Source organism: Cenococcum geophilum (assembly GCF_001692895.1).
Source record: "Cenococcum geophilum 1.58 unplaced genomic scaffold K441scaffold_14, whole genome shotgun sequence".
In the NCBI taxonomy this organism is placed as follows: Eukaryota; Fungi; Ascomycota; class Dothideomycetes; order Gloniales; family Gloniaceae; genus Cenococcum; species Cenococcum geophilum.
In genome coordinates this window covers 1,799,613-1,826,088 of record NW_027137572.1, presented here as the reverse complement: position 1 = coordinate 1,826,088, position 26,476 = coordinate 1,799,613, and the positions used below count along the sequence as shown (strand labels likewise).

The 26,476-nt window shown below is 48.3% G+C and overlaps 8 protein-coding genes across 8 annotated transcripts; 4 read left to right on the top strand and 4 right to left on the bottom strand.

Moving 5' to 3' along the window:
• Positions 1 to 288: 288 nt before the first annotated feature.
• K441DRAFT_676155 (uncharacterized protein) lies at positions 289 to 1,110 on the top strand (the record flags this gene model as incomplete). The annotated part of the gene is made up of 1 exon (XM_067650923.1): positions 289 to 1,110. The coding sequence occupies one exon, from the start codon at positions 289 to 291 to the stop codon at positions 1,108 to 1,110; it is 822 nt and encodes a 273-aa protein (XP_067505751.1).
• Positions 1,111 to 1,709: 599 nt separating this feature from the next.
• Positions 1,710 to 6,861, bottom strand: K441DRAFT_686183 (uncharacterized protein; the record flags this gene model as incomplete). Its single annotated transcript, XM_067651965.1, has 18 exons — positions 1,710 to 1,756; positions 1,812 to 1,979; positions 2,035 to 2,163; positions 2,613 to 2,720; positions 2,775 to 3,743; positions 3,797 to 3,930; positions 4,140 to 4,253; positions 4,616 to 4,617; positions 4,858 to 4,937; positions 4,983 to 5,187; positions 5,296 to 5,409; positions 5,460 to 5,525; positions 5,573 to 5,723; positions 5,771 to 5,930; positions 6,001 to 6,385; positions 6,437 to 6,519; positions 6,574 to 6,755; positions 6,809 to 6,861. 18 exons carry the CDS (start codon positions 6,859 to 6,861, stop codon positions 1,710 to 1,712), a joined length of 3,150 nt encoding a protein of 1,049 aa, XP_067505750.1.
• Positions 6,862 to 8,887: 2,026 nt separating this feature from the next.
• Positions 8,888 to 11,312, bottom strand: K441DRAFT_657639 (uncharacterized protein). Its single transcript, XM_067648218.1, has 9 exons — positions 11,154 to 11,312; positions 10,843 to 11,064; positions 10,668 to 10,786; positions 10,574 to 10,618; positions 10,370 to 10,520; positions 9,386 to 10,314; positions 9,197 to 9,310; positions 9,058 to 9,110; positions 8,888 to 9,009 (listed from the first exon to the last, which is right to left on the bottom strand). The coding sequence occupies exons 1-7, from the start codon at positions 11,288 to 11,290 to the stop codon at positions 9,273 to 9,275; spliced, it is 1,641 nt and encodes a 546-aa protein (XP_067505749.1). The 5' UTR covers positions 11,291 to 11,312; the 3' UTR covers positions 8,888 to 9,009; positions 9,058 to 9,110; positions 9,197 to 9,272.
• Positions 11,313 to 11,437: 125 nt separating this feature from the next.
• On the top strand, positions 11,438 to 13,322 carry K441DRAFT_657638 (uncharacterized protein). The gene is made up of 8 exons (XM_067648217.1): positions 11,438 to 11,619; positions 11,676 to 11,816; positions 11,871 to 12,009; positions 12,069 to 12,284; positions 12,332 to 12,888; positions 12,936 to 13,037; positions 13,088 to 13,161; positions 13,259 to 13,322. Exons 1-7 carry the CDS (start codon positions 11,506 to 11,508, stop codon positions 13,103 to 13,105), a joined length of 1,287 nt encoding a protein of 428 aa, XP_067505748.1. The 5' UTR covers positions 11,438 to 11,505; the 3' UTR covers positions 13,106 to 13,161; positions 13,259 to 13,322.
• Positions 12,805 to 14,531, bottom strand: K441DRAFT_657636 (RCC1/BLIP-II protein). The gene is made up of 3 exons (XM_067648216.1): positions 13,088 to 14,531; positions 12,936 to 13,037; positions 12,805 to 12,888 (listed from the first exon to the last, which is right to left on the bottom strand). The coding sequence occupies exon 1, from the start codon at positions 14,372 to 14,374 to the stop codon at positions 13,295 to 13,297; it is 1,080 nt and encodes a 359-aa protein (XP_067505747.1). The 5' UTR covers positions 14,375 to 14,531; the 3' UTR covers positions 12,805 to 12,888; positions 12,936 to 13,037; positions 13,088 to 13,294.
• Positions 14,532 to 14,746: 215 nt separating this feature from the next.
• On the top strand, positions 14,747 to 15,484 carry K441DRAFT_676149 (40S ribosomal protein uS9; the record flags this gene model as incomplete). Its single annotated transcript, XM_067650922.1, has 5 exons — positions 14,747 to 14,798; positions 14,868 to 14,884; positions 14,951 to 15,062; positions 15,125 to 15,210; positions 15,320 to 15,484. The coding sequence occupies 5 exons, from the start codon at positions 14,747 to 14,749 to the stop codon at positions 15,482 to 15,484; spliced, it is 432 nt and encodes a 143-aa protein (XP_067505746.1).
• Positions 15,485 to 16,081: 597 nt separating this feature from the next.
• K441DRAFT_695225 (chaps-domain-containing protein) lies at positions 16,082 to 18,640 on the bottom strand (the record flags this gene model as incomplete). The annotated part of the gene is made up of 7 exons (XM_067652795.1): positions 16,082 to 16,249; positions 16,323 to 16,700; positions 16,767 to 17,701; positions 17,754 to 18,034; positions 18,085 to 18,209; positions 18,294 to 18,420; positions 18,618 to 18,640. 7 exons carry the CDS (start codon positions 18,638 to 18,640, stop codon positions 16,082 to 16,084), a joined length of 2,037 nt encoding a protein of 678 aa, XP_067505745.1.
• Positions 18,641 to 19,011: 371 nt separating this feature from the next.
• Positions 19,012 to 25,163, top strand: K441DRAFT_676147 (uncharacterized protein; the record flags this gene model as incomplete). The annotated part of the gene is made up of 4 exons (XM_067650921.1): positions 19,012 to 19,014; positions 19,102 to 19,779; positions 19,832 to 23,415; positions 23,474 to 25,163. The coding sequence occupies 4 exons, from the start codon at positions 19,012 to 19,014 to the stop codon at positions 25,161 to 25,163; spliced, it is 5,955 nt and encodes a 1,984-aa protein (XP_067505744.1).
• Between the last annotated feature and the right edge of the window lie 1,313 nt (positions 25,164 to 26,476).

The following is a 26,476-nucleotide window of genomic DNA, read 5'->3' as shown; positions in this document are numbered from 1 at the left end:
CGCCTGCCGCCCGTCCATGACGTCTGCGATGCCACGCGGTGGTGTTGAGTATTGTGCCATTGGCTCAGTCGCCAAGGCATGCCCGGCCGCGATCTTTGGGACTGTGAGATGAGACGAGGGATTCAACAGCAGAAATTCAAAAGGGTGAACGGAGGCGACGGCGCGCTGCAGCAGCCGTGATTCGAGGAACGACACACGGTGCGTCAAGCATGGGCTTGGCCGCATGGGCTTGAGGCCTCCCGCGGACCTGTCGCCGGCCACTCTCTCTCAGCGCAGCGCTGCTGGAAAATGCTGGCTGAGCGGCAAGGGCCACAGCCTGGAATCCGATGTGCGATGTGTTGCGATGTGCATCCACCAGCCACAGCCCTGAAACTTAGTCAGGTTCGCGCACTCGTAGGCAGCGGGAGCTTGCGAGAGCGCGAGAGGCAGCAGGCAGTGGGTGGGCAGAGAGAGTGGCTCGCAGGCCAGGGGGGCAACCCCGGGCGGTGGCTTCGTGGCTTCGGCGTAATTAGCGTTGGGAGAAAGACCGAGCTGGCGCTCACGTGGGGATACGCAAGGGTTCCTGGGCAGATCAGGGTGGGTAAAATGCTCCCATCCGGGACTCCGGGCCTTCTGGCTTTGGCAATCCCGCAGCCAGCTGGGTGCTCATCTATCTTGCCTGCTCCCATGCGGAAAAGACGTCCTGACCGGGTGCGCTGCTGCAGGTGCCCACCTGGGCGTGTGCGTGGAAATGCATCGAAATGCGTCTGCGCGTTCTGCTTGTCTGCTCTCTTTGGCACCGCCTGGCACTGCCTGGCACCGTCTGGCACCGTCTTGCATGGTCGGGTACACAGCTGGGATACATGCAACCTGCCTGTTGCGGCCGTTGATGATGCTCCCAAGCCGTCTCAGCCATTGAAGATCATGCCCGCAGCACCTTTCTGCGCGTTTTTCCTTTCCGCTTTCCTCCCCTACCGCCAAGCCTATTGTGTCGTGTCAGCGCTGATGGGGCTGTTGGCCCTGGGAATATCGGATGAGGATCACCGCGGAACCACCGAGAGCGATCAGTGCAAATTAAACCCTCGTCGGGAATTCGCTGGAAGCACTCGAGTCAGATGGCGATATCTATGACAGACATCCCCCCACCTTTCCTCCGATTCAATTCACGGCCGCGGAAAATCAAATTTAAAAAATTAAAAATAAATCTTAATCCCGGGTCCCAACCCGCTTTTCTGTTTTTCTGTTTTTCTGTTGCGTCACCGCACAGCCACGTCTTATCCTAATCTTGCACTAATCTCGCGTCCAGCTTTGCCGTATTGAAATTTAGTCTAGCTAACTAAGAAAGCTTTTCTCAAAAACAAGCCCAATATCTATAAGTAAATAGCGTGCTTGGCGGAATATCGCCTTGCCCACAAAAGCCACCGCCATAACGTGACTCAAAGGCCACTCGAAAACATGCCAGTCTAATTTGATATCGAATCTCACGTCGAGCAAAGCCGCCTTTCACCTCGCAAAGAACACGTTGCAATGTCGCCAGACTGCTGCATGTTGACGCACGAGGCAGTCGTATCGGAGAAAAAGAAAAAGTGGATATGGAAATGGAAAAGCAAACCCCACAAATGAGATCTCTATGTCAGTACGCCGGAACCGCCAACACCAAGTTTGCTGGTATCGAAGAGCGCATGAAAGCCGAATGGGTCTAGTATCTGTCGCATGGGCAGTGACACCGTCTACCATCGGTTATTGCGAATCGGCGCGTTATTAGATCCAGAAAAGCCTGAAGGAAGGTCAGTTTTGTGCCAAAAATAGCCATTCGATATCGGAATACGTACCTCCACCTCCACGACCTCCTCCTCCTCCTCCTCCTCCACGACCACGTCCACCACCCCAGCGACCACCGCCGCCACCTCCGTTGTACCGCGCCATTTCATGGAGACGAGGATCAATCTGTTGCTTTGACTCTGTAAGTACTGACACTAGATCACGAGCCTGCTTCGAGTCTGTATTTTATTGTTAGCGTTAGCACCACAAATAATTCCCATGTGAAAGACTCACTCTCAGTGGTAAAGAACGTGATTGCGGTACCCTTAGCACCTGCACGACCGGTTCGCCCAATGCGGTGAACATAATCTTCCGAGTTATTGGGATAGTCATAGTTCAACACATGAGTGATGTTACGAACATCTTTTTTATATAAATTAGCAATCTTTGGGTAAGTGATTTGAGCAAAACGATCTAGCTGTTGATCGCGTGAAGCTGCAGTATGTTGCGTGCAATACTCTCAATGCGCTACGATAATAGGTCATGGCATCCGGGTCCAGTGGAAAGGCTGTGGAAATCTCGCGGTCCGGGACACCTTGGAAACGCAACTTGAACAATCAAGAAATGCTACTCCGCCTCAGTACCTTAATGATACCTGAAGAAGCGGATAAATGCGAAAGAGGGCTCGCAAATTATGTCCAAGGATCCCGAGAAGCAGACAAGAAACACGAAAAGCCCTGGACGATGTCATGAATGCAGGTAGAACGAGCGCACGAGACGTAGAGAGCAGAGCATCACTTCAGATCACGCAGGAGCAGACAAGCAAAGGGGAGGAAAGGGGTTATGTGAGAACGGGGGTGTTTCAATCATACCAATACCACGAGAAGCCACATCTGTGGCAACCATGATGGGGCTCTTGCCAGTCTTGAATTCATTGAGCACCCAGTCGCGTTCGTTTTGCTGCTTGTCACCGTGAATAGCTACATGCCCATTAGTTTTGTCGTATAAAACGCAGTCTAAACGTCACTACTTACAGAGTGCTGGCCAGCCATCTTGACGAAGGAATCGGGTGATATCATCTGCGACGCGCTTGGTACCTGTAAAGATTAAAATCTTATTGTTTTTGTCATCCATGATACGTTCGAGATGTTTGGTCATTCGATCACGCTTCTCGAAATCAGAGACGACTTCAACAATTTGGGTAATACGATGATTTGCTGAAAGGTCCATGGATCCGATATTGACCTGGATGAAGTCATTCTGGTAGTCAGATGCGAGCTGTCGAACTTCCTTGGGCCATGTTGCAGACCACATGCAAGTTTGGCGATCCGGGCGGATCTGTCCGATGATCTTCCTAATCTGCGGTTCGAAACCCATGTCTAGCATGCGGTCAGCCTCGTCAAGGACTAGATAAGTTACACGACGCAGGTTAGTCTTTCCAGATTCCAGCATATCGATCAGACGGCCTGGCGTAGCGATGCAAACCTCTACACCCCGCGCGAGGTCGCGGATCTGACCTCCTTTAGGAACTCCTCCGTACACACACGTGTTGCGAATACGGGACGATTTTCCAAATTTGCTAATTTCTTGCTGAATCTGGACTGCCAACTCACGAGTAGGGGCGAGAATCAGAACGATAGGACCGTCACCGGGGGCAAGGAGGGGCTGGGCATTGATGTGGACAATCGCTGGAAGGCAGTAGGTTAGGGTCTTCCCAGAACCAGTCTCTGCAATACCGACTACATCGCGACCGGAAAGAGCCATGGGCCAACCTTGGGACTGAATAGCAGTGGGCTTCGTGAATCCTTGCGCCTTAACCTCGTTCATGACATAGCTCGGAAATCCAGCTTCATCAAAGGTAGTGACAGGTTTTGGGACATTTCTGCCTTGGACGGATACCTGGAATTCTTTGCGGAATGCATCGACTTCAGCCTGTGAACGAGCAGCTACTGCGGGATTTTCATTGTAGAAGGATTTTTCGAACTTGGGGAGGGTGTTGAGATCTGGAGAAATAATTAGCTACGTCCTCCTCCGCGACGAATGCGTTTTCACTTACCCCAGTGCTGCTTCTGTAAACCGGCACCAAGGTTAGACATTCTGTCACCTCCGCTTCCACCTCCACCATAACCGTTGCTTCCACCTCCATATCCGTTCGCACCGTTGGAGTAACCATTACTGCCACCGCCATAACTATAAACAAGTCAGTCATCTGCACTATACTTGAGGTAGTCTGATGAGGAAACTTGCGACCACATCAAGTAAACTGCGCTTCCTGCGTGATGCTACAGCCACGCGAAAGCGAGCAACTCGGTGTGGACGCAGACTTCCGGGGAGAAAAGAGATGAAAAGTGATGCCAGCAAAACACTGCCAATGGCTAGACCTGAGGGCTTTCGCATACCCGTTGGAATAGTGACTGGAGTAGTCGTACGAGCCGTAACCACGATTCGAGCTACCGTACCCGTTGGAATACCCGTTGCTTCCGCCGTTGCGAGACCCGCCGCCATACCCGCCGCTGTAAGACATGGTGGACACGTTCAGTAGAGACGGTGAAAAGAGTGCGTTTCAGGGAGTGTAGGCGTTTGTCGTGAGAAACGCCGAGTCAGACTGCAGATGAACGATCGCGGCAAATAGCTGAGATGGATCAAACAAACAGAAAGGAGAGGAGTTGTTGTAGATGAGGTGAAGTGGAAGGTCGAAGTCCAGGCATGAGCGAGAAACAGAAGGAGGCGAAAGTCCAAATAATTTTCGCCGCTAGCCGGCTAACCGAGCTGGAAGTTGCCGGGACAAACGTCTTTCTAACAGCATGGCAAGCGCACTTTCGCCTAATTCAAATTAAATTTTCACTATACATCATCAACTCCTTCCATTACGTACTTCTGACTAAACTAATCGGCAATAGTGCTTCTACGGATAGCATATGTCGAACTGAATACCTTCAAAATTTGACTGGATGTTCCACTTTCACCGCCTCATGGCAACCACTACACATTCCAGGAAGTATAAAACATCTCAAGCTCCGCTTGATCCCATATCCCAGAATCCAGCTTCCATCTATCGAAAGTTAGTTATTAGAGTGAATCAGACTCACAATCACAAGGCCTATATGAAATGCATACCCTTGTGGCATGGATGAATATTTTCGCAAGTTCATCAATACGGCTGACTGATTGCTTCACTGCTTCCTTTTCGACCAGATCTTCCTTATGATTAGCTTTTATTTGCAACTTATGGAAACAACTACCTGAACTGTTTCTCATTGCCTCGGTGTAGTCCTCGGCAACATAGGTTTCCACCCATTTCCAGTAGATATTCCCTTCGTGCACGGTCTTCGGGTCATCATATAAGCGCCTAGCTATCATGCCGTAGCCAATCAGACAGGGCAGCAACGCAACTTGTAGTCCGAGCCAATCCTCTGACTGCCCAATGTCAAGTACATATCTGCAATCCTAGGTTAGCATGGCTTCAAAACTAAAAATTAATAAAGTACCTCGTATATGCCGTGCATGCTAACATTTATGTTAGCGAATGCTTAGTATTCAATAAATGAAGAAAACCATACCCTGGCTCTCCTCGTGCTTTTCAATTTCGTCAATCGAGATAGAAAAATCTTTGCAGTATTCTAAATGAAGCTTCAACTCTTCTTGGATATGGGCTACATTTTCAGCGGACTGCATATTTTGTTAAGCAGATATAGCGGATGGCATTGGAGCTCACTAACTCTGGTGATATCCTCCAACGACTTTGCCTTGTACGCAGCCAAGGCATTTGCTCGGGCGAAATGAATCTGCAGAATTGTGAGCCGATTCCTCTCTAGCAATGGGCCATACTGACGAGGAACAGGTAATCCTGTATCAAATAGTGCCTAAAAACCTGAAGTGGCAGAGTTCCATTGGCGAGGCGCTGCACAAATTCATGTTCGGTGTGATCCCTCCAAGGCCCTCGTACATCATCCCGATCAAGCAAGTACTCAATGAATCGGCCCCTAATCTAACGTCAAGTTTGGGTAAACTCTGAGAGGCTCCAACGTACGGTGCGAATGGTAGAGTATAGGTTGAATGGAAATGATTGATCGGACCACTTCCTCTACCAAGATCTTTGCTAAACTTAATTCCGGCCTCAACGTAATGGTTGGCCTTTTTGACAGCTCGAACCATATCAGCGCCATTAGCAAGATTACACGCGATCGCAGCTAAGAGTAAGTCAGTCCTCCATCCTTAACTCTTTTCACGGACTATATGGTTGTAATCGTGTCTACCCACATGCGAGCGAGCATCCGGTACCATGAGTATTTCTCGAATTCAAGTAATCTGTCTCCATAAGTATTGTTTGCCCATCGCCGTGTAGCACGTTGAGAACGATATTCCGATCTGCTTCCTCTTTTGAAACCAACCGATTCTTCGTCAAAGGGAGATGGCCTCCCTTTAGAAGTACATATTTGGGTCCAAGTTTTTGGACAGCCTTGGCAATGGCGATGACGTCTTCCACATCTTCTGGCTCTTTGAAGGATATACCGGAGTTCTCCAGAAGCAATTTTGCTTCAGGGATATTAGGAGTTAGAAGAGTAGTTAGCGGTAGAACTTGCCTGCAAAGTGTGTTGATAGCGTTCTCCTGAAGCAGCTGGGCCCCGCTGGTGGACGCCATGACCTGAAAGATTAGATAAAATACGTCTTCTCAAGCAATATTGGGTGTAAATACAGGATCTACAACAGATAGCGACACTTTGTGTTTTCGAAATGCCTCTGCGACTACTTCAATGGTAGATGCAGAAGCCAGCATGCCTTATCATAATGTTAGTGAGGTTTGAGCAGCTTTACGGTCTTTCAACTGCCAACCTGTCTTAACAACATCGACTCCGACATCTTCAATACATGCATCAATCTGCTTCTTAACGAACTCGGAAGGCGTTTCGTGAATTCCGTAAACGCCTTGGGTATTCTGAGCCGTAAGAGCTGTCGTTGCAGTCATTGCATAGCATCCATGCACCGCAATGACTTTTTGGTCAGCTTCCAACCCGCTGATTGAACGCCGTTAGTCATGGTAATTAGCCCTGGAATCTGGGTTCCATACGCTCCGCCAGAGCTGTCTGAGCCAGCTATCACTAGGATGCGCCTTTTATCCATGGAGAAAATCGGTACGATGGTATTGGTTGGATGGTCAGGTTTAGCAAGAAATTTCCCAAAGTCCCGCCGCTAGTTGGCGAAGCGACAACTATTGTCCAACTCTTCCGCGATTTAAATTTCGGATGATCAAGGAAACTTTTTTACTAGTCCCATTTTGATTTCATTAAACCTGCCTGTGCGAGAAGTAAGATTGTGGTAGGTGATATAGGCGGACAGGCAGAAAGATAAATACAAATCCAATCAACTATGTAGTTCCCAGATAGTATCATGCGCCGTTGAGGTGCCACGCAAATGTGGCCCGTGCGTGAACTCCAAAACATCAACACGCGTCTCAACCTATTAGGCGACGATAGAGTCAATATATATCAATTTGGACCTTTATTATCACGATACTAACGTGCAATTGCCTGATTAAATCTGCAGCTTCTTTTTGCCAAGGCGAGCCTTGATCTAGACGATCTGGTTGTTCGCTTACCGTAGCACCTCCATCAACGGTGCATAGGATAGCGCATGCTATGACCAGAATTATGCCACATTAAACATTCTCGATCACTATTCATAATTTTTGCGTTAGCCTAACCGACTTACTTTGCCTGTGAGTAGTCTGACGACACTGAATGAGCCCTACAATGTCGTATTTCTTTTATCCCTTAGCACGGTGGCGTCCACAAGATAGTGGTCCGTGCGGAACACTATATAGATTCAATCAATATATTATCGTCAATCATGCCTACTGATCGTACTTCTAATAATATAGACGTTGTTCCACTGACTAGGTATCCTGTTTTACCGGCTCGAAAGGCCAAAGGACGTCCCCCGGATCCCTAGCCGCCGCCCGCTTTCGCTCCTCTGCATATCACCGACCTCATATTTCTGAGCATGCACCTTTGATCCTATTAATTCTATTGGCTAATCCTTATCGATAACATGTGGACGAATTTCACTGTGCTAAGGGATAAAGACATATTTCGTTGCCAGAAGTTTCTTAACAGACAGCACGCAGCGTCAAAAAAAAATTTTTTATCCATTGCATTATACTATGTACAATACTGCGCATGCGGCCTCTAGGCTATGGCGCTATAGTCCTATATACATGAATCCTTCTAAGGCAGCTTAACATGTACTGGTAACTAAGTAGACACTCCAGCCCGTTTTTAAATGCTAGGGGAGGCTAGCTATTGGTGCCTTGTCCTAATATTTTGCTCTCTATTATCCAGTTCACACTAAGGAAATCCTGGCTCTTTTACCTATTTCTGCCGTGTTCTACCGTTCTTAGAGTAGGAAAAGCGCTCTAAAAGATAGATTTTTGTTAAATATTTTTGCACATAAGGGTAAGAGACTTTATATAGCTTGCTAGCTTGGAAGCAGCTACCAATCCCCCAAGCGACTTTTTATTCTATACCCCATTTCTCCTCCTTACTAAAGAAATGGGTAGGAAATTAGTAATTAGTAAGTACTCTCCCCAAAAGTAACCTAGTAATCCTAGATTTACGTTCTAGAAAACGGGTATTCTATAAAGGCGAACCTTGTTACATAAACCTGCTCTCACAGGGAAACTTTCACAAGGTTGTCTTGTATGGGGTATGAATACCAGCCCAACCATACACCTTATATTTAACGTGCTAAAGTAACACAGGCCGGCCCCTTTCCCCCTACTATAGCTACCCTAGCGGTGCATCTGCAGTATGCCTATAGTGTAGTGGTTACCCATAGCGCGACAGCTACGGTATGTTTGCGGTAAATTGGTTTTGTAGTATTGTGGTAGTGCGGTATTGTGGTATTGTGGTATATTGTGGTGGTGGTGGTTTTTGTCTGCGTCTGCGGCGCGCCTATAGTGTGGTAGCCGTCTGCAGCGATGGTAAACTGGCTGTCTACGGTAGATTGGCTGTCTGTGGTAGACAGGTTGTCTGCGGTAGATTGGTTGTCTGCGGTGGATAGGTTATAGCTGAACGGTTGGTTGGTTGCGGTAGCTAGCGTCTGGTGACGTGTCCTCAGGGGCTATTTAGCCAGCGGCGCCCAAGCGACGACGGCGGAGGAGCAAAGGGAGGCGACGGCAGAGACGAAAACGCAGCGTCATTCAAGAGAGTAAAACATGTATACCAGGCAACTAGTGGCATGTGGCGTAAGGATTAAGGACGGCGCTGTCTTCTGTGGTTGGGAAGCATGTGGCGTAAGGATTAAGGACGGCGCTGTCTTCTGTGGTTGGGAAGGGCCCGTTTCCGTCTTATGCAGGACACTCGAAATGTGATCTTTGGTAGAAACATAAGCATATCATATTGTAGCACATATCTGCCTACGAACACAAGCCTAGCCTCGATTTTGAATGGTCTCATACCTCGTATTCATCCGTACCAAGATATACCAAACGCCTTTGAGCTACTAAGACTTGCTTTTGAAAGGTCAGAATCCCCTTAGTCGGACTCACCTTCGAATTCGGAAACATCTGGGTCTATAGATTTGTCAGTAAAAAATGTGTGGATAATTAAATAAATAGTTTTTAGTTTATTGTGGGATATAAATTCACCTCTGAAAGGGGTATATTCAAGTCTTCCACCAACTTTTGCCGCAAGAGTTTCTCTTACGAGATCTAACTTTTCCTCAGATAGTAGCCAATTTTGCTCAGCCATCTCAACAGAGAGCACAATGCCCTGATTCCCTGGACCCAGCTTGGAGACAAAGTCTAGAAACCCGTAGACCGTGAATTTGCTGATGACGTAGAACGTAACGATTCTCAGATACTTGAGCTCGGCAACTTTTTCTAAGAGAGCATCTGTGACTTCTAAGCCGCTGATATAGAGGTCTTCGAGTAACTTCAAGTTCTCAACGATCGGAATGAACTGTTCATCTCTCATCAAGTCCGACACCCCCCTCAATTTAAGCTCTCTCAGTTCTGTCAATGTCTTGAGGGCATCAACGAAAATCTCAACATCATCGCGAAAGATATCATCGCCATCACCCTTAAGGTCGAGAGCTCGAAGTGAGGAACGCTGATGCGTCAGGGCCTGGTGGAACGCTCCGTTATCCTTCACTAGATATGAATCCACCTCGAGCCTCTGGATATGAATATTATCTTCTAGAAGTAACGGGAGGATGATGGAAGAAGCGGAGAGGAAATTCGTGATGCTGATATTTCGGAGATTGGTGCATTCCCGGAGCCAGGCTATTACTTCTAGGAACACGTCATTTTGAGTCTTCTCAAGGTCCGTTCGCTTATCCGAATCCTCTAATTTCAGCGTTTCAAGTGCGGTGCAACCTTTGAGTAATGATAAATGCGGTAGTGCCTCAGTCCTAAGGCAGAGTCTGAGCTCTTTCAAGGATTCGCTATGGCTGTTTAGCGCGAGAAATGTCTCGGCTCCAATGCCAGCATCACTGATTGTCTCCATATATTTTAGAGACTGAGCTCTAATACCTCCTACAAACTCAGAAAGTTTATGGTCACGATCATCTCCGTACCTGAACACAATTAGCATCCTTGGAAAGTCGATATTGGCAGTTCATCATGACAGACCATGAATAAATACTGAGTGCATCAAACTGGGGACAGTTTGTATGGATGGAAGCATAAACAAGTTCATTTTCAAGTGCTTTGCCGTCCCGGAGCTCTAAGGAATGCAGTCGAGGAAGTCGTGGGGCCCATCTGATAAGTGCATGGGAGAGTACTGTAGTTTGTGTTAAGGAATAACATAGTATGCGGTAACTAAAGCGAACTTACGTTGGCCGCTTATTTGCTCTAGCATTGGCGTATGTTGAGTGACAACTATTCTGTAAGTGGGTAAAATTATATGTAGAAGATGTTATACGCTTACCTTCTCCAATAGCATCGATGATGGAAGTGACATTAAGGCGAACCATACGCCTTCCGGATTTCCGTGCCGGTGTATCCATTGTAATATGGAACCTAGAGAGTTCTCCGGTGAAGAAGTTTCTGTAATTATAAATTAGCCAATGGAAAAAGAGGAGTTCTTATGGGCACGAGCTCACTTTGCGATTTTGCCTTTCAACTTATCATCCTCAAGCAAATATGATAAGTCCCTTAAGTCAAGTGTCTTGATATAGCGGCAGTACGGAAATAGAGTTGCATCCAAGCTGGAGGCGATGATGGACCGCCATAGGATGGACCATTTCTGAAAAACTAGCTCCTGGGTTGCGATCGGGATAGCCTCATCATCTCCCCCGTCTCTAACGGGAGCAACATGATGGATGCTTTAAGAAAGAAATATTAGTATGTATATACGAAATATTTAGGTGATACGGTGCCACAGTGCGCTACATCGATACAGGGGGGACGTTACCGATAGAGACTGGTTAGAGAGGGAACAGCTAAGCCACGATTTGCCTGCGCACAGTTGAAAAGAGTATCAAAGTCACGCTTTAGAGATAATTCTTCGCACAGAAGGTGCAAGATATCATCTGGTAGTGTAGGAACCATGATGCCCCGGCGTTGATTACCGAGGAAGCCGATGGAAAGGGAAGTTTTGGTGACGTCGTGTTTTGGTCGCGGACCGCGTTCGGCAACGGCACGCGACGGGAAAGCCTCGAAGCCAAGATAGATTCATCGGCGACTACTTTGTGAATAGCGTACTCTTACAGATGACCTTCAGAGCCGCTCGAAGCTAGAGGCGATTTTGCCTTTTGAAGAGCAATATGGTCACGCTCAATTTTACACTTACACCAGAAGCTGCCTCAAGAGTCCATGACTTCCTTATATGCCTTGCAAAGTTTAGTGATTCTGTTTCTATTGAAGCTCGTAGGGATAGAGTAGGTCTCCCATTTTTCAGCGGTCTCTGTCACGAAAAACTTTCTTATCGTATCAGTTAACCTTCACCGCATTGAACTCTTCGAAGTCTGCGTATGCCTCGTTTGCGTTAGAAGGAAATAAGTTCTTCTCGCAATATGAATGCTTGCCTAGCAATGGAGGCATGGAAGGACGTTTTACATGCAGTATGTACAGCAAAGTTCGTGAGATGTTACCCGTCTGGCAAGCTCCTTTTTACTAAATCTGATCTCAGGCCCTGCTTTCGGTATTCAAAGGACGGCTCGACGATGCGCGAGGCAAAGACACAGCAATCGACCGTTGCGAGGTTAGTGTCCAAGACCGACCGGACCAGACTGAGTGCCGATTTGTGATTAGGATGGTGTGCAATCAAGGTATGTCAACACTCACTCCTTGAAACGGAGATTCCCTACTCAGCATTGTGTCATTCAAGGAGTCACAAAAACGTACAAATTGACATACGAGTCTGTGGAAGTCATGCATGCACTCTTCGACAAAAATCTGGCAAACAACAAATGGAGCATACAGTCAGCATTACTCAAGGAATATATTGAGTACTTCGGACCAAAGACCGAGCAGCTTGACATTTACGCTGAAGATGGTCGAGCTATTTTTACTAGCTACACGGAGAAAATTATGAACGGCAAAGGTTGCGCCCTCTCGTACATTTTGGAAAATCATGCTAACGTAAATTAGAGATACTGAAACACCCCTTACATACTGCAGTCGCTGTAAATACTTCTGACTTTGAAGAATTTAACACTCAAGAGAAGATGCATATCATCATCAGTGTAAAGGACTTTAAGGCGATTGTCATCCATGCGGACACGCTCAAAACAAACCTGAAGGCATGCTACTCCCAACCGACTAGACCGCTGCAGTTCTGTTATACGTCGGAAGGAATGTACTGCGAATTCACTTTAATGACAGCAGGCGATCACTCAGAAGCGCCAACGCCATCTGCTGCGGTCACGCCCACCAGAGCAAATACGAGAGCGCAATCGGCTGTGAGTGAACGGTCAGGAAGCCGAAATAGGAGATTAGAAATGCCTCCCCCAGTTGCTCCTGCATCACGTGCATCTACTCGTCGTCTCAGAAATCCAGGTTCGGCAAAAAGAGCAACACCGCCGAAGCCAACTGACCCTGACCCGGAGAGCCTTTTTATCCCAGCGGACGAGGAAGATAATCGATGGGACCCAGTGGATTACAGGAATGACGAGGAAACACTTGGATGGGACGCGAGTGCAGACGATGTAAGCCTTGTGAGACTTCTATCTGTACTAAGTTGACGAGTTCGCAGGCCATTGGCATCCATCCCACATTCCAAGATAGCGGTAGTTTAGCAAGGTCCGAGACACAAGACAGTGCAGAAGCACTTCCGCCGACACAACGCATCTCACAGGTATGCGTGCAGTGGGTATTACTTAACATATCTCCACTGACTCGGGCTAGATCCAGGGGTTGTGGTGAATTATTGGAGTCGGAACTCATGCAGATGTCGATGTGGCAGTTCGTTGGCTACCAATGTGAGCATTTTTACTTCTTTAGGAGTGCAGGCGTTCCGCAGATAAGGATGCGCTGTTAGTATGCCTTGATGTAAGCCCACTAATTCTACTGAGCAAGGCATCTGGAATCGGGAACGAGAGAACACAGACATAATCATTCCTTAGTATCGATCCAGCTAGTAGCGCAGCCAGCTCCTACAATCTTGACACTTCCTTGAACTGGTATCTCATTCCAACGACCAGCGACATCCCCATTCGGTGCAATAGGACTTCCACAATTACCATGTTCTCCCCAGCCCCAAGCTAAAACCTTTCCTGTCTTGGCCAGCGCAACGACATGTTCACTACCTACAGCAATATGATCGAGCTCAGGCAGACTACTAGGGGATAATTGCCCGTGGTCGTTTCGACCCCAGGAAAGTAGAGCTCCTGATTCAAGTAGCACATAGATTCCGCCCCAGCTTGCGCCAATCTCTTTCCAAGCAGGAATTGTGGTTGGCGCTGCTGACCGGACATGAAATTTATCGGAGCCTAATATTAAATGCTCGCCATGGTCGGGCGAGCCGACAATATAAGTGAAATCTCTGCCGCAGACAGCTCGAACCGCCCGGAATGGGATGCCTTCTAATTTTCGAGGTGACCAGCAATCTGCTTTAGGCTCGCCAATCTGCCCTTTCCGTCCACTTCCCCAGCCATAAGCTTCGCCGTTGGACATGACTGTAACAAAATGATTCATGCCACCCGCGATATCAACAGGAGTGACATTCGTATGACTGCCTACCATCCCGAAATCGATTGAGCTGGATTTATCGAATCCTTGACCAAGCTCTCCTCTGTTGCCAGTCCCGCATGTTAGGATGACGGTGGCACTCTCTCTGGTGGTAATAATAGCGGAAGCTTCCCAAGTTGCTGCACATTGCTTGACCATGGAAGTACTGTACTCGAGCACAGTCAAGTTGTTTAGGTTCGCGGAGCAGCTTTGGTTCTCAGTCTTGTGAGGTAGGCCTAGATGACAACGGCCATCTGTGTTGTCTCCAGTCCCGTAGAGGACCCCTGACCTCCGCTGTATGAGGGTGTGATTTCCTCCTGCGGTGATACAGGCGATTTCATCTTCTTCACCAGAATTATGTTCAGCACGAGGCGGTGGGACTATGCAGAGCGTAGGAATCGATACATCATCTCGGTGGCCGATTCCGAGCTGACCTGAGCCATTGGAACCAAAAGCGAAGAGCATGTTTGATTGAAAAAACTATCCTTGTGATGTTTGACGGGGTTTCGGGAACGATGTCTAGTTTGGGGGATTGAATCACACGCAAAGAAAATTACGCATGATCAGTACTTGATGCCGAAAATTAGCTTTCTAATCCCTTGTTCGATTATTTCGAGGCAACATTTGGTGTTGTAGGCTACCATTTTCTTGATGCTTGGCGAGACTAAGAATTTGATGACATAATAATTATCCTCACGGCAAATCCCGTTCCCACACACCCGTTTTGCCGAGAGCGAAAAACGGCCAACCTCAACTTTAGTGAACAGACGACCAGCGACAATCTCGACGAAGCCCATCCCCTCCACAGCATACCTACGACAAGCCATACTGCCCAGCATGGCTTCTACTCAGAGTGTGCAATGCTTCGGAAAGAAGAAGACTGCGACTGGTATGCGCCTGCGCTCCCGCCTGAACAAGTCTTATGTGAATTTTGAGAACTAACACAATCCTGCAACAGCTGTCGCACACTGCAAGGTATATTAGCTGAAGAAACCAACGACGTGAAATAGAGAGCGGATCGTCTAATAATTGTAAAAACAGGCCGGTAAAGGTCTGATCAAGGTCAACGGAAAGCCGCTCGCCCTCGTCCAACCCGAAATCCTGCGGTTCAAGGTCTACGAGCCTGTCCTCATCCTCGGTATTGACAAGTTCGGTACGGCCCTATACTTACAACTGGCGGGGGATGTATGTGCAGATTGCTGACGGAATGGGTAGCGGATGTCGACATCAGGGTTCGAGTTTCCGGTGGTGGTCACACATCTCAGATCTACGCCATCCGGCAGGCCATCGCTAAATCAATCGTACGTTTACCGCCACATACGGCTACAGAAATATACTTGCTCTTATTTGAGGGCCATCCTAAAATGACGACATTTGGAAGGGTTAGCTGACAGAACGTGAAATTTGCAGATAGCGTACTACCAGAAATACATTGACGAGCACTCCAAGAACCAGCTGAAGCAGGCACTCGTACAATATGACCGAACACTCCTCGTTGCCGACAACAGGCGGTGCGAGCCCAAGAAGTTCGGCGGTCCAGGCGCACGTGCGAGGTACCAAAAATCCTACCGTTAAGTGCATGGTGTGGGTTGGAGTTGGCAGCGGAGGAGGAATATGGTGGCGCTGTTGCTTTACTACTGGAATATTTGCATCCCGTGAGATTGTTCTTTTCCTGGGCATTGCGGGCGACTGAGTAACTCGATTCGTGTGATACGATAAAGGGAAGAAAAAAAAGGTTGCAAGCATCTTGGAACCGCGCAGTGGGTGATGCTCATGAAATGTTGAACTAACCAATGGCTACGATGATTTGATGGTTTACCGCAATTAGCATCATCCAACGACAACAAACTCACAAGTCAACCTTATATCATATAGTGATCAGAAGCGAAGTACAGCACAATACGGAGACAATAAGAAGGCCTACATATAGCAGACAGCCTCAATTAAAACGCTCAATATCTTTTCCACCACCGGACTATACAACGTCGCTAACCATGCCCTCATCCGACCCATTCTAGCTTATTACAACATTACCTATGGTAGGTAACTTAACCGCTCAAGAAATGTATCGAAAAAGCAGCATCCCATCACTTTGGATTTTCAATGACATGGCCGCCAGCAGACCCTTAAGCTCGCTTCGCAACACATAAACCACTCACTAAGTTTCTCCACTCAGCCGTCACTCCCGCTGCTGCGAAACGCGGCGCAGAGTGCGGCATATTGATGCGTGAGGTCAAGCACGTGCTGCGGGAGACTAGTGCCCTGTATTATGCTACGAACCTTGACGGCGCCTTCTTCCTCGATGAGCTTGCGGATGGTGTAGAGTAATGCTGGCGAGAACTATTACCTCGTTAGTACGAGCCTTCCTTTAATATGAAACCAGTAAAAATCGGATAATGGAATTCACACTTACCTCAGAATACCACCGATATTGCCACGTAACCAACCTAATCAAAGCGCCACATGCGTCTCGCACGTTATGCCGCATCTCGCTCAGCTTTAGTACACCCTTCATAGCTTTTGGACTGAACCTGATGCTGAGGCAGCTTTCATACGCTTCGACGGCTTCATCGAAATGGTGGAGTCGCTCCGCTAGCTCACCTAAGATTTCCCATTCCTCGGCAGACTTCTTGTATAGAAGTTGCTGTTGCCGGTACTGCGCCATCTCGGTGCGCCAGATGGTGTAGACGCGCAGGTCTTCATAAAGGACCATGAAGAGATTGTCAAGCCAACGCTCGCACAGACGCTTGTTTTGAAACTGCGTGTAGGTAGCGGAGTGGAGTTGGTCGGGCTTGTGTCTTTCGTTAGTAGTGGGGCGGATATATACAGTGGTGGGAAATAGAAATGGTTGACATACTTCGTCGCTGCCGGCTTTGACGACTTCTGAGGCGACGGTGTGACCAGGCTTCTCTATTGAGTGCCGGTCATCGACCTCGGAGCTCGAAGGCTCGCCATTGGGGGTATCAGAGGAAGGCGAATTTAACTCTACTTCCCCATGACCATTGGTCTTTGGGCTGGGCGAGCGCAGCGCCGTCGTGCTGGCGTTGCGGGAACCGGGTTGATGTGAAATTGTTTGTTTCTCGTGCCGATATTCTTCTTCCATGACGAAGACTTGGCTTCGTATGCGGAGTAATTGGTCCCATCCAATCTTCTTAGTAATCTCAGTTAAAAGAATGTACGCTTTCAGAAATGTGCCTTTGAAACCTGCGGCGTGGAGTTTCCGGAGAGTGGGATGTACGAGTTCAATGTCATCTATGTTGCTATCGTCAATTTCATCACAGATCGTTTCCGGCATAGCTGGAAGATGCACTTTGAGAGGTTCAGGCATCCGCGGTGCATCCTTGTCCTGATATGTAAACATAGGACATGAATTAAGTGTTAGTAAAGCGAGATCCCACTGTTCCAAGCTGACATAAACTTCAGCAAGTCGTGCCCACGTGCCGAATTCGCTGGGTGCAGAAACAACACTTCGTTTTGCGATCTCGAGAGCAAGGTCTCCACGACCTTTCTTTTCGCAGAAATCCGCCTGGCAATCAAGTAAAGAGTAGTCCATAGGAAGCTCTTGGATTGCTTCATGTAACAACTGAACGGCCTTAACCTCTTCATCCGCAGAGATATAGACTCGCGCAAGCAAGGATGATATTTCGGCATCTCGTGTCCGGAGCTTTTCGAATAGATTAATACCGGACGCATATCTCCCGGTTGTGTGTATATAATCCAGAAGCCCAGTTGCCAAGTGGTTCGAGACGAGGTTGGGGACCTGTATCTCAGGATCGGAGCCAAGCTGCCAGCCTATCCCCACAATTAGAGAATATTTTACAAGAAAGAAGGGAAAGGAACTGACCATTGAAAAACAGGCGTTCGGCTGCATCTAGGAACTTGTGCTCGCTTTCCGTGCTTGTAATTGGATTGAATCTCCGCACACCCACAATCTTCTTGATTGTGTCACCTGAGCCATCGTCTGCATATGAGTATGCGCGAAGGACGCTACATAGATATGTTTCCAGCCATAAATCGTCTGTTGCTACCCGCTTGTCTCCCCGCTCGTCTATGCAGTAGCTCTCTACCGTTCCTGGTATAGCAACCTGGACGCGCATATCCAGGCGCGAAAAGGCATTGTAGCAACTGAAAGGTCAGTGCTCTGTTGTGAGTTTATCAGGGACAGTCATCCATACCAATATAGCCCAGATACCACTTTATGCGTCTTGTCGTGAGGTGAGTATGTAAGGGTATTGATGTAAGCTGCCAAACTGGCCGAAGAGGAGGCGTCTATGCCGGTGACATGGTGATATACTCCGACCTAATACAAATCTCAGTATATCTCCGAGTGGTAGGGTTGCGTTGAGGTGTGATCAAGGGTCTATAATCAGGACCTCCGTCGCACCTGCTTCGTGGTTGACTTGATGGGCTGCTTGACAAGATGAACAAGGTCAGGAGGACCTAATTCCCGTAATGCTTGGAGTGTGTCTGCTCGAGCCTCGACTGCAGAATGTAGCTCCTCTTCGAAGATCCTAGAGTGAGTGATGTATTAGCATGTTGAAGGTGGCTATTCAATGCGCCTAGCAGCAGCGCAGATACTGCTCCTCAGAGTAGAGCGCAATTGATATAGCGCAAGGCTGGGTCAGCAAAGCTGAATATAACATTCGAGTATTTATCATGAGTATATAGGGAATGAGCTTCAGATTCCAAAAACAAAATGCGAACCTACTCAGGAACAGCTGGAAGAACCATGCTTGAGGGCGCCGCACGGGGGGAAGCAGAGCAGCGCAATGGGTGTAACCTGCTTATTTAAAGCTTACTGGAATAATCCAGCACGTATTGAATGGTGGAGAGCAATGGCGTGGGAGGTGAGAGGTAAGACTAGCTAGAATCAACAAATTGGCCAGCGCTGGCTAAAGGACGCCAAGCCGGGCGATCTCAAGGAACGTGCGACAGCTTTACCTCCGCGCGAACGCGACATGCACTATATATTCACTTAACATGAACCCGGCCTCAATAGAGGCTACCTCTCCTATTCAGTTGTCCACAATCTAAATGTAGCCTCTTTCTTACTCCCAATCTTTTCTGGGACAACCTTCGCCTTTTCTGTAGCTTCTTGCAACATGGTACGTTTCAACGATAGATCGTTGAGTAAAGATGTTGAAGACAGCACGCTACGTGGATGTACGATCGCTGATGATTATTATCCGTAGTCAGCTTTCAAGGCTCTAAACGTAGAGTCTGACAATGAGTCTGAAGACGAAATCGACGATACTAAAGAAATCCAAATCGAGGAAGCCTTAAAACTATACCAAACAGCTTTGAAGTACCATTCCGAAGGCCCACAATCCTACGACAAAGCTACAGAAGCTTATACAAAGCTCTTCGAGTCCGAGATATTTAAATATACCGAATCTCTATCCGAGTACCGGCGTCATGAGCTTTACGGAGATAATCTAGAATATGATAATATTCTACAAGACGATTTTGTGCCTGGACCAGCACAGCTGGCAGGTGCTGCAGACAGTGCACCGAACACTCTGCCGCAAATTCTGCATCTTTCGTACAAAAACCACGGCCAATTCATGCTTGAGGTGATGCAATATCGCCTCGAGCATCATGAAGCGATCATCCAGGAACAGGGAACCCCGATTACCCCACCCCACATCGCTGCCGCGATGCCCTTACGTTATTTCGCAGAGGCTCTAGATAAGGATGATGCTGATTTGGATTTATGGTCACGGACATCATCAGTAGCAGCCCTAGTAGGCAGCAGTCGCATCACTAGATATTGCCTTGAAGCAGTTCTTGATGGAGATGATGAGGGGCTGGACAGTATACTTCGACTTCCAGGACTTGAAGAAGGGTTTGCTGGCCAACAACTAAGAGAAGTGAGATTGTATCACCCTTCTGCTACATGGGTACTAAGCTAACCATGTGTAGCTCATTGAAAAGCTACAAGATGATTTATCCCTAGTACAGGCTCCCCTTTCTTCTCTTAAACGGAAGAAATTATCAGCAGTTCTCAAGAAACGATTGAATCCATACTCCTTCGCACCGCTACCATCTGAAGTATCTAGGGAAGATGCACCCGACCCCATAATTGGCCGCCCGCCAACACGGTTCTCCTTAAATCCAAGCAAAAGGGACTGGGCCAAAATCGGAGAAGCAATTCTACATCAGTTCATGACGGAACAGAGTGGATTTATTGATTTAGGACCCGGTCCAGGCGTCGGAATCAATCTGCCTGTAGATGCCGCTGGCGACAACGACGACATAGAATCACAAGATACTTCACCAAAGGAGAGATCTGAGCCTGTCCAAAGTGTCAACGATATTTTACCTCAGCCACAACAGTCGGATCAGATTACTGAAACCCAGGTTGCAACTGTCTCTACTGAAGCTATGGGAGATGTCACAATGCAAGATGCTGAAGTCGACGCGGATCAAGTTGATAAGAAATCGGAAGATGAACCTCCACCTACTGAATCTACACCTGCACAGTCCCGCAAGCGCTCTACCGATTCTGCCGGACTCCCGGAGACGGCGGAAGGAGGACGCGTAAGGAGTAAACGAATCCGTGCTCGCGGGTCCGTTGTTGAAGGAACTAGCAGTGCTGAAACTGCAGGGCTGGATTTAGCCAAGCAAATGGAGGACCAGTTATCAACATTCACGTTTGCGGACCAATATCTTTTTGAGATTGTCAATGACTTATTAGCAAAACTTGATGTGAAGGGTCTTGGATCATCAAAGGAATTAAGAGATGCACTCCCGGATACTCAGCCAGAGTCACCTAACAATTCTGGTGAAGGGCCAACAAGAACTTCCCGTGATCTTTTTACCGCACTTCAAACAAACGGTCCAAAGACCGCAGCCGTACTGCTGAGCGGTGAAACAGTCGATCTGGGCGGCATATCACGAGAGGCAGGACTGAACGCTTTCTTAGGCTACGCGAAATCCGGGATCTCCCAGGCTTGTACCAAGCCAATATTAGGCGGAGAAGGACTGTCTAAATTCGCCCAGGAAATCAACTCCCAGTGGCTCTCTATCAAGGAAGTTGCGTTTACTTGGCTTGAATGCTTGCTTTTGCCAGGATCGTCCCCAACGTCAAAGAAAAGGGGCCAGTCGAGTTATATCCAGTACCGATGGCCCGAAGAACTCAAACGTCATGTTGTTCAGGTTATCGTCAATCTTGACGACTACATCTACCAACATCTGCAGGATCGCGCCTGGGATCTTGATTTCAAGTTTCTCAAAGCTGGAACTGTTGGAAAGGCATACAAAATGAGCGACCAAGAGCTCGGACTTATTGAAATGATTCAAACGCTGTTTGAACTCCATTTAGACATTTACTCTTTGATTAGGCACCCCAACAGTGGAGTAGATTCAATTACTCAGACTATCCAGAAGGATCGCTTGGAGAGGTGGGCTGCACTATCCCGAGACGTTCTACAGCTTCGATCGAGCGTTGGCAAAAATGCTGATCTTGACGAACTTGCTCTTCGACACATATGGGCTTCGGCTTTTCATATGAGTGTATGCGAAGCCATTTCGCAGGAGCATATTATCCACTGCATGGAGGACCTCAAGATCATTTTCAAATCGCGTGGAGAACCAACAATCGAGGTACAGAATAACGCCGTCATGCCTGAGCTATCCATTGCGGCAGCGGATCGCGAACTTGCTCGAATAAGCATGAAAGATTTCTTCATGAGAGTTTTCAACCATGACGAAAGGGATCCTGTTGCTGTCATTGAGAGCTTGGAGCCCATACTAGAGCCGTTAGATCACATCCAATTGGAGGCAGCACCTAGTAGCAACGAGACTGATCAGAACCAGCCTGACAGCCCACCAACCTTAGATGGTGAATCCACAGACGCTCCATCGGACTCAAGCAAATCAGCGAAACCTTCTCCTTTTCAAGAAATGAAGAAATTCCTCGATACCGCTAATGTTTCTCTCCGACTCTCACTCTGGCAACGCCTACGCGAAGCATATGAAGCGATTGAATATGCGCCGAAGGTCGTATCTTGTTACTTAAGAAGCATCGAGACGCTCATGAGAGAATTTAGTGCGACGACTTATGAAGAAGCCCAGGAGTCAGATCGGCAATACATGCTACTGAGTCGAATTCGGATCATTGACGAACTCCTCATTAAGATACTTCAGATGACCAAGGGCGATCCAAAAGCGTTTGAGTGTGTCGATTACGAGCACTTGCAATCATCGATGAATGCAGTGGCGGAATTCTTGCGGATAATGAGTGCTGTCAACGTGTATGAGGACATGCTCCGTGTTGGACAACTTCCACCACCTACATACGAAGGTTGTCCGAACGGGACATACCTTGCGGTCATAAACAAGTTGCACGATATGCACCTACGTGCATGGATGCTACAGTATCATTTACTTAAAGAAGGAATCGAGCAGAATGCAGCGGCTTTCCCTAGTCCTGCAGAAGACCGGTTCGAATTTCTCCGCCATGTTCATTATGCCACTGGCATTCGATATTACTGTCACTCTGCTGGAAGGACGTTTTTGAGGCTTATGAAGGACGAGCTTGTCCAGTTGCCTGACGTTAACGATCCTAACACCCGGGATACCGAGTTTGCCCAGGTCCTGTACGATTTATACGGGCTGAAGACGTTCACAAATATGCTTGACTGTATGGAATTTGGTTCTACAAACGAAGTGCTGGATAAGAAGACTGCCTCGCAGTTACTGTCATTTATTATGAGCCAGGCGCAGAAGGTCAACATCAAGGATCTACCAAAGGCCGAGCTTAAGATCACCATCGACAAAGTCCACGGTGCTCTCGGTAGACCCAAAGCCAACGACGATATGGCATTGAACCGCAAGGTCCTCACATCCTTTTTCAAGTCTCCCGTTAACCCTATCGCTTTGTACAGATGTCTTGAAGGTATTGGCACATTATCCACCAAGTACATCTCTCCAAAACGGGCCATCGCGGCTTCGAAGGGCTGGTATTTCCTTATGGGCAACATTGCATTGAATAAGTTTCGTTCACAGAAAAGGGTGGTTCCAGGTCCCACAGAAGATATCAATTTTGCAGCAGCATTCTTCATGCAAGACCTAGAGTATACCATGGATCGGTGGGAAACTTGGTATCGCTTGGCACAAGCAAACGACTCGCAGCTTGAGGAGGCGGTTTCATGGACTGCAGAGAAGCTAAACAGTAACAGTCTTGAGATTCTTCATTTCCAGAGATGCGCTATCCATTGTTTCACCATGGCCGTTGCATGCGCAGTTCGCGAAGCAGATTCTTCACCTCAGATTGCAGTAAAGGTCTCTGACATGTATACCGACTTTGGCAACCGGGTTTATTCCTCGTCCAGAGAGCCATTCAATATGCAAGCGTTCTCTTTGCGAGAAACCGAGCAGAAGTACTTCAGTGGCCAGACAGTTTATCAGGGAGCTCCATTTGTCCCCTTACGGCATTACACAGCCTGGAAATTCGCCAGCGTGCTATTTAAGAGAGCTGTGGCAGGAAAGCCGGACAAGTGGTGGTAAGTGAAATTAACTATATTTTAGTACTCTTCATCACATTGCTCACAACCCCAATAGGAACCACTACATGCTCGGCAAGTGTCTCTGGAAGATGCACCGGGCCGACGAAGCAACCCGCGGGAACAACAAGCCTCCAGGCTACCAGGAGGTCGTGGATGCTTTCGTACATGCCATCGAAGTCCTTCCCGAAAAGAAAGACAACCGCCGCGAACCAATTCTTGAGCCTCACTACAAGCTCGTCTCTATAGTCCACAAGCTGGTCCAGCAAAGGGAGATCGAGCCTGAAACAGGCAGCGACATCTTACAGAATACGCCCTACTCGAAGAACGTCCCTATATGCACCGATTTAGATGAATGGGAAAAGTATATCCTGCAAGTCTTAAAGGCTCTCCGCAACGCAGACAAATCAGGCTGGCACCATCGCATGACAGCACGTGCTGCTCACGTGGTTTACGATGAATCCTCAGAGGAGATATATGCTGNCATGGGCGCCAAACAAGAGCTTTCGCAGCAAATATTCACCAAGACAATGGCAATCCAGGTATGGAAACCTGAGAACGAAAGGCCCGGCAGACATTTCGTCTACACAACCCGCTACACGCGCTTTTTCATCAAACTACTCGTGCAGACGGGTGACCGGCCGAATCTCGAAGCTCTAGCCAAACGTGTCCGCAAGAAACCCCACGAGTTTTTTGAGCACGGCAAGCTCTGGCAGGAGCTTTGCCTCGCGTATCTGAAGCTACTGCGTCGAGTCGGCAAGATTCTCGAAGGCCACGAAGACGCGGTGTTCAAGAGTCTCAACCACGACGAGTTTACAGCGCGAAGTGCCAGGCTCGAGCAATGGTGCCAACAACTAGCAACGCAGAACCCGATTCTCGACGTCTTACGCGACGTCATCGAGCTCAAGCGGCTCAACAACGGCCTCATGNAATCGCTGCTTATCGACGACCTCATCGGCGACGCTTACGCAATGCTGTATGCCCAGATTGGCCCAATCCTTGATCCGCCAGCGCCCGCATCCCAGCCGCCGCAGCCACTGCAACCGCAGCCGCAACTGCAACCGCAACCGCAGCAGCAACAGCAGCAAGCTCCCCCTCCCCCTCCGAATGTCCCAGGCCCAACCTCCCAACCACCCCCGAATATGATGTCGCTCACCTCCCTTATGAATACGCAGGTGGACGGCGCGATAGAGGTGCCCCAGCGGGACTACTTCACGCAGACGATGTCACACGAAAACCTGCGCGTCCCGCACACAGATCCGACGACGCGTCCACGCGCCAAGGGCGTCGGCCGCCGCGAACTTCAGAGAAAAGCTGAAGCTGCCGTGACGAAGCCCGCCGCGCCGGCAATCCCAATCCGCTCACCGCCAACAGGAGTGCATCCACAGGTCGTGATCCCCACGAGGCCACTAGCGGAACGGCCGTTGTCCACTGATGCAACGCCTGCCGATAGCGCTGTTGGCGGGCAGTTGCTGGTTCCTACTGGACCCACGGCGCTGGCACTAGCGGCGGCTGGCAGCAATGTGGAGAGCAGCGCGCCGGGCAGCATGCATGATAGCGCGGATGATGAGAGTGAGCTAAGCGAGCCAGACGATGTCCAGGACGAAGTTGTCGTCAGGCCTATGTTTCCGAACTTGAATAAGACGGATGCGGGGCAAGGAGATAATAGCGTCGTGGGAAGCAGCGCCGCAACGCCAGAGCCTGGGTTGCCGGGCGAGAGGAGAGAAGGTGGAGTGAGCTTGGACTGAATAGCAGTCAATCAGATAGGGTGTGTGCATGTGGCGATATTTATAATCCATGTGGAATATTATCTCTGCATCAGTGTACGAATGGAGTCAGGCTAAACATGGTTAAAGGGGGTATCGAGTCTCGTGTTGCTATAATTGTGTATTTTTACTGGATTTTATAACAAAAGGCTGGGTATTGGTTTGTGGCATAGCGGGATGGATGGGATGTTGACAGGACGAGATATGGGTTTTTTATTGGCAATTAGATACCCATTTTGCTACAGGGTCATAGATGTAAAATACCGAATGGGCGTGCTGTTTACTTGTAGCTCCTTTATGCACAGTGTATTTCGAATGCGATAGAATCTCTAGTCGCCTACCATTTTAAATACTTTGTTCAATTTGCTCAGAAAAGGCAGAAATACAGTGCGTTACTCTACGCTTTCCAGCGGACATCGCCTGCAAGGCGAAGGCGACGACGGCTGTTGAAACCGTCTGCCTCCTCAACTATAGACAACCTTCTTACCAGTGTCTAGTCTTGCCCAAGAATAGGAAATGAGTAGGACGAACGAGTTTCCCAGACCGTCAATAGGGTAGTACAGAACGTGACAAATAAGATCACTACACATATCTCTCTATAACAGATGCGTTGGCGAAAGTAGTTCCTGCAGTGTTCGCGAGCGATAGGACTCATACAGTCTCCGAGCCGTCTACACAACACGGGTTTCAGTGCCTGCTTATGTCGCCGGCTATGTTCCAGATGACACGGAAAAAGGCACCTGAGCGAAATCTTCGAGGATGCCAAGACAATGTTGTGCCTCGAGGATGAAGCCTTACATGAGAGCAGTCGATGTCAAGTCTAGACCCTTCTTCGCTTCGAACTAGAACCAACCACAACGTCTATTCTCCAAAAAAATATGCGCTAACACGAATGTTACTTGCCCGCACTGGCTGTTTTTAAGCCATGTAACGAGCAAGAGCTTGAATCATGCTAGGCGTAACTGAAATATCCGCAGTCTTAGATATTTTGGATAATGGAATGATTCTACCTCGCGTGATATCACGCTATTAGTGTTTTTAAGGAGTAATCACCTACACTGCAGGCAAGCAGCAGCTGATGGCTCGTACCTTAGATTAATACCTACCTGTTAAGTTGGGATGCTAATCGGTGCACAAACATCGACGTAATTTTCCGCGAAAGTGCGGACCCGGATTAGTAGGGCATGAGTAGACTAAACTCTTAAGTCCCATGCCTCTAAACCTAAAAACCGGGCGATCCCTGCCCTAGGGAGATCAGTGTGAAGCATTTCTATGTGGCTATGGGGTCAAACTGA

Coding starts and splice junctions, on each gene's coding strand:
- K441DRAFT_657639 (XM_067648218.1), bottom strand. CDS start 11,290: ATGGTTCCTACACTACCAGATGATATCTTGCACCTTCTGTGCGAAGAA. Junction 10,521..10,573: donor AGAGCAAATAAGCGGCCAAC/GTAAGTTCGCTT, acceptor CACAAACTACAG/TACTCTCCCATGCACTTATC. Junction 10,315..10,369: donor GCACTCAGTATTTATTCATG/GTCTGTCATGAT, acceptor AATTGTGTTCAG/GTACGGAGATGATCGTGACC.
- K441DRAFT_657638 (XM_067648217.1), top strand. CDS start 11,506: ATGGTCACGCTCAATTTTACACTTACACCAGAAGCTGCCTCAAGAGTC. Junction 11,817..11,870: donor CATGCAGTATGTACAGCAAA/GTTCGTGAGATG, acceptor ATCTGATCTCAG/GCCCTGCTTTCGGTATTCAA. Junction 12,010..12,068: donor TAGGATGGTGTGCAATCAAG/GTATGTCAACAC, acceptor GTGTCATTCAAG/GAGTCACAAAAACGTACAAA.
- K441DRAFT_657636 (XM_067648216.1), bottom strand. CDS start 14,374: ATGCTCTTCGCTTTTGGTTCCAATGGCTCAGGTCAGCTCGGAATCGGC.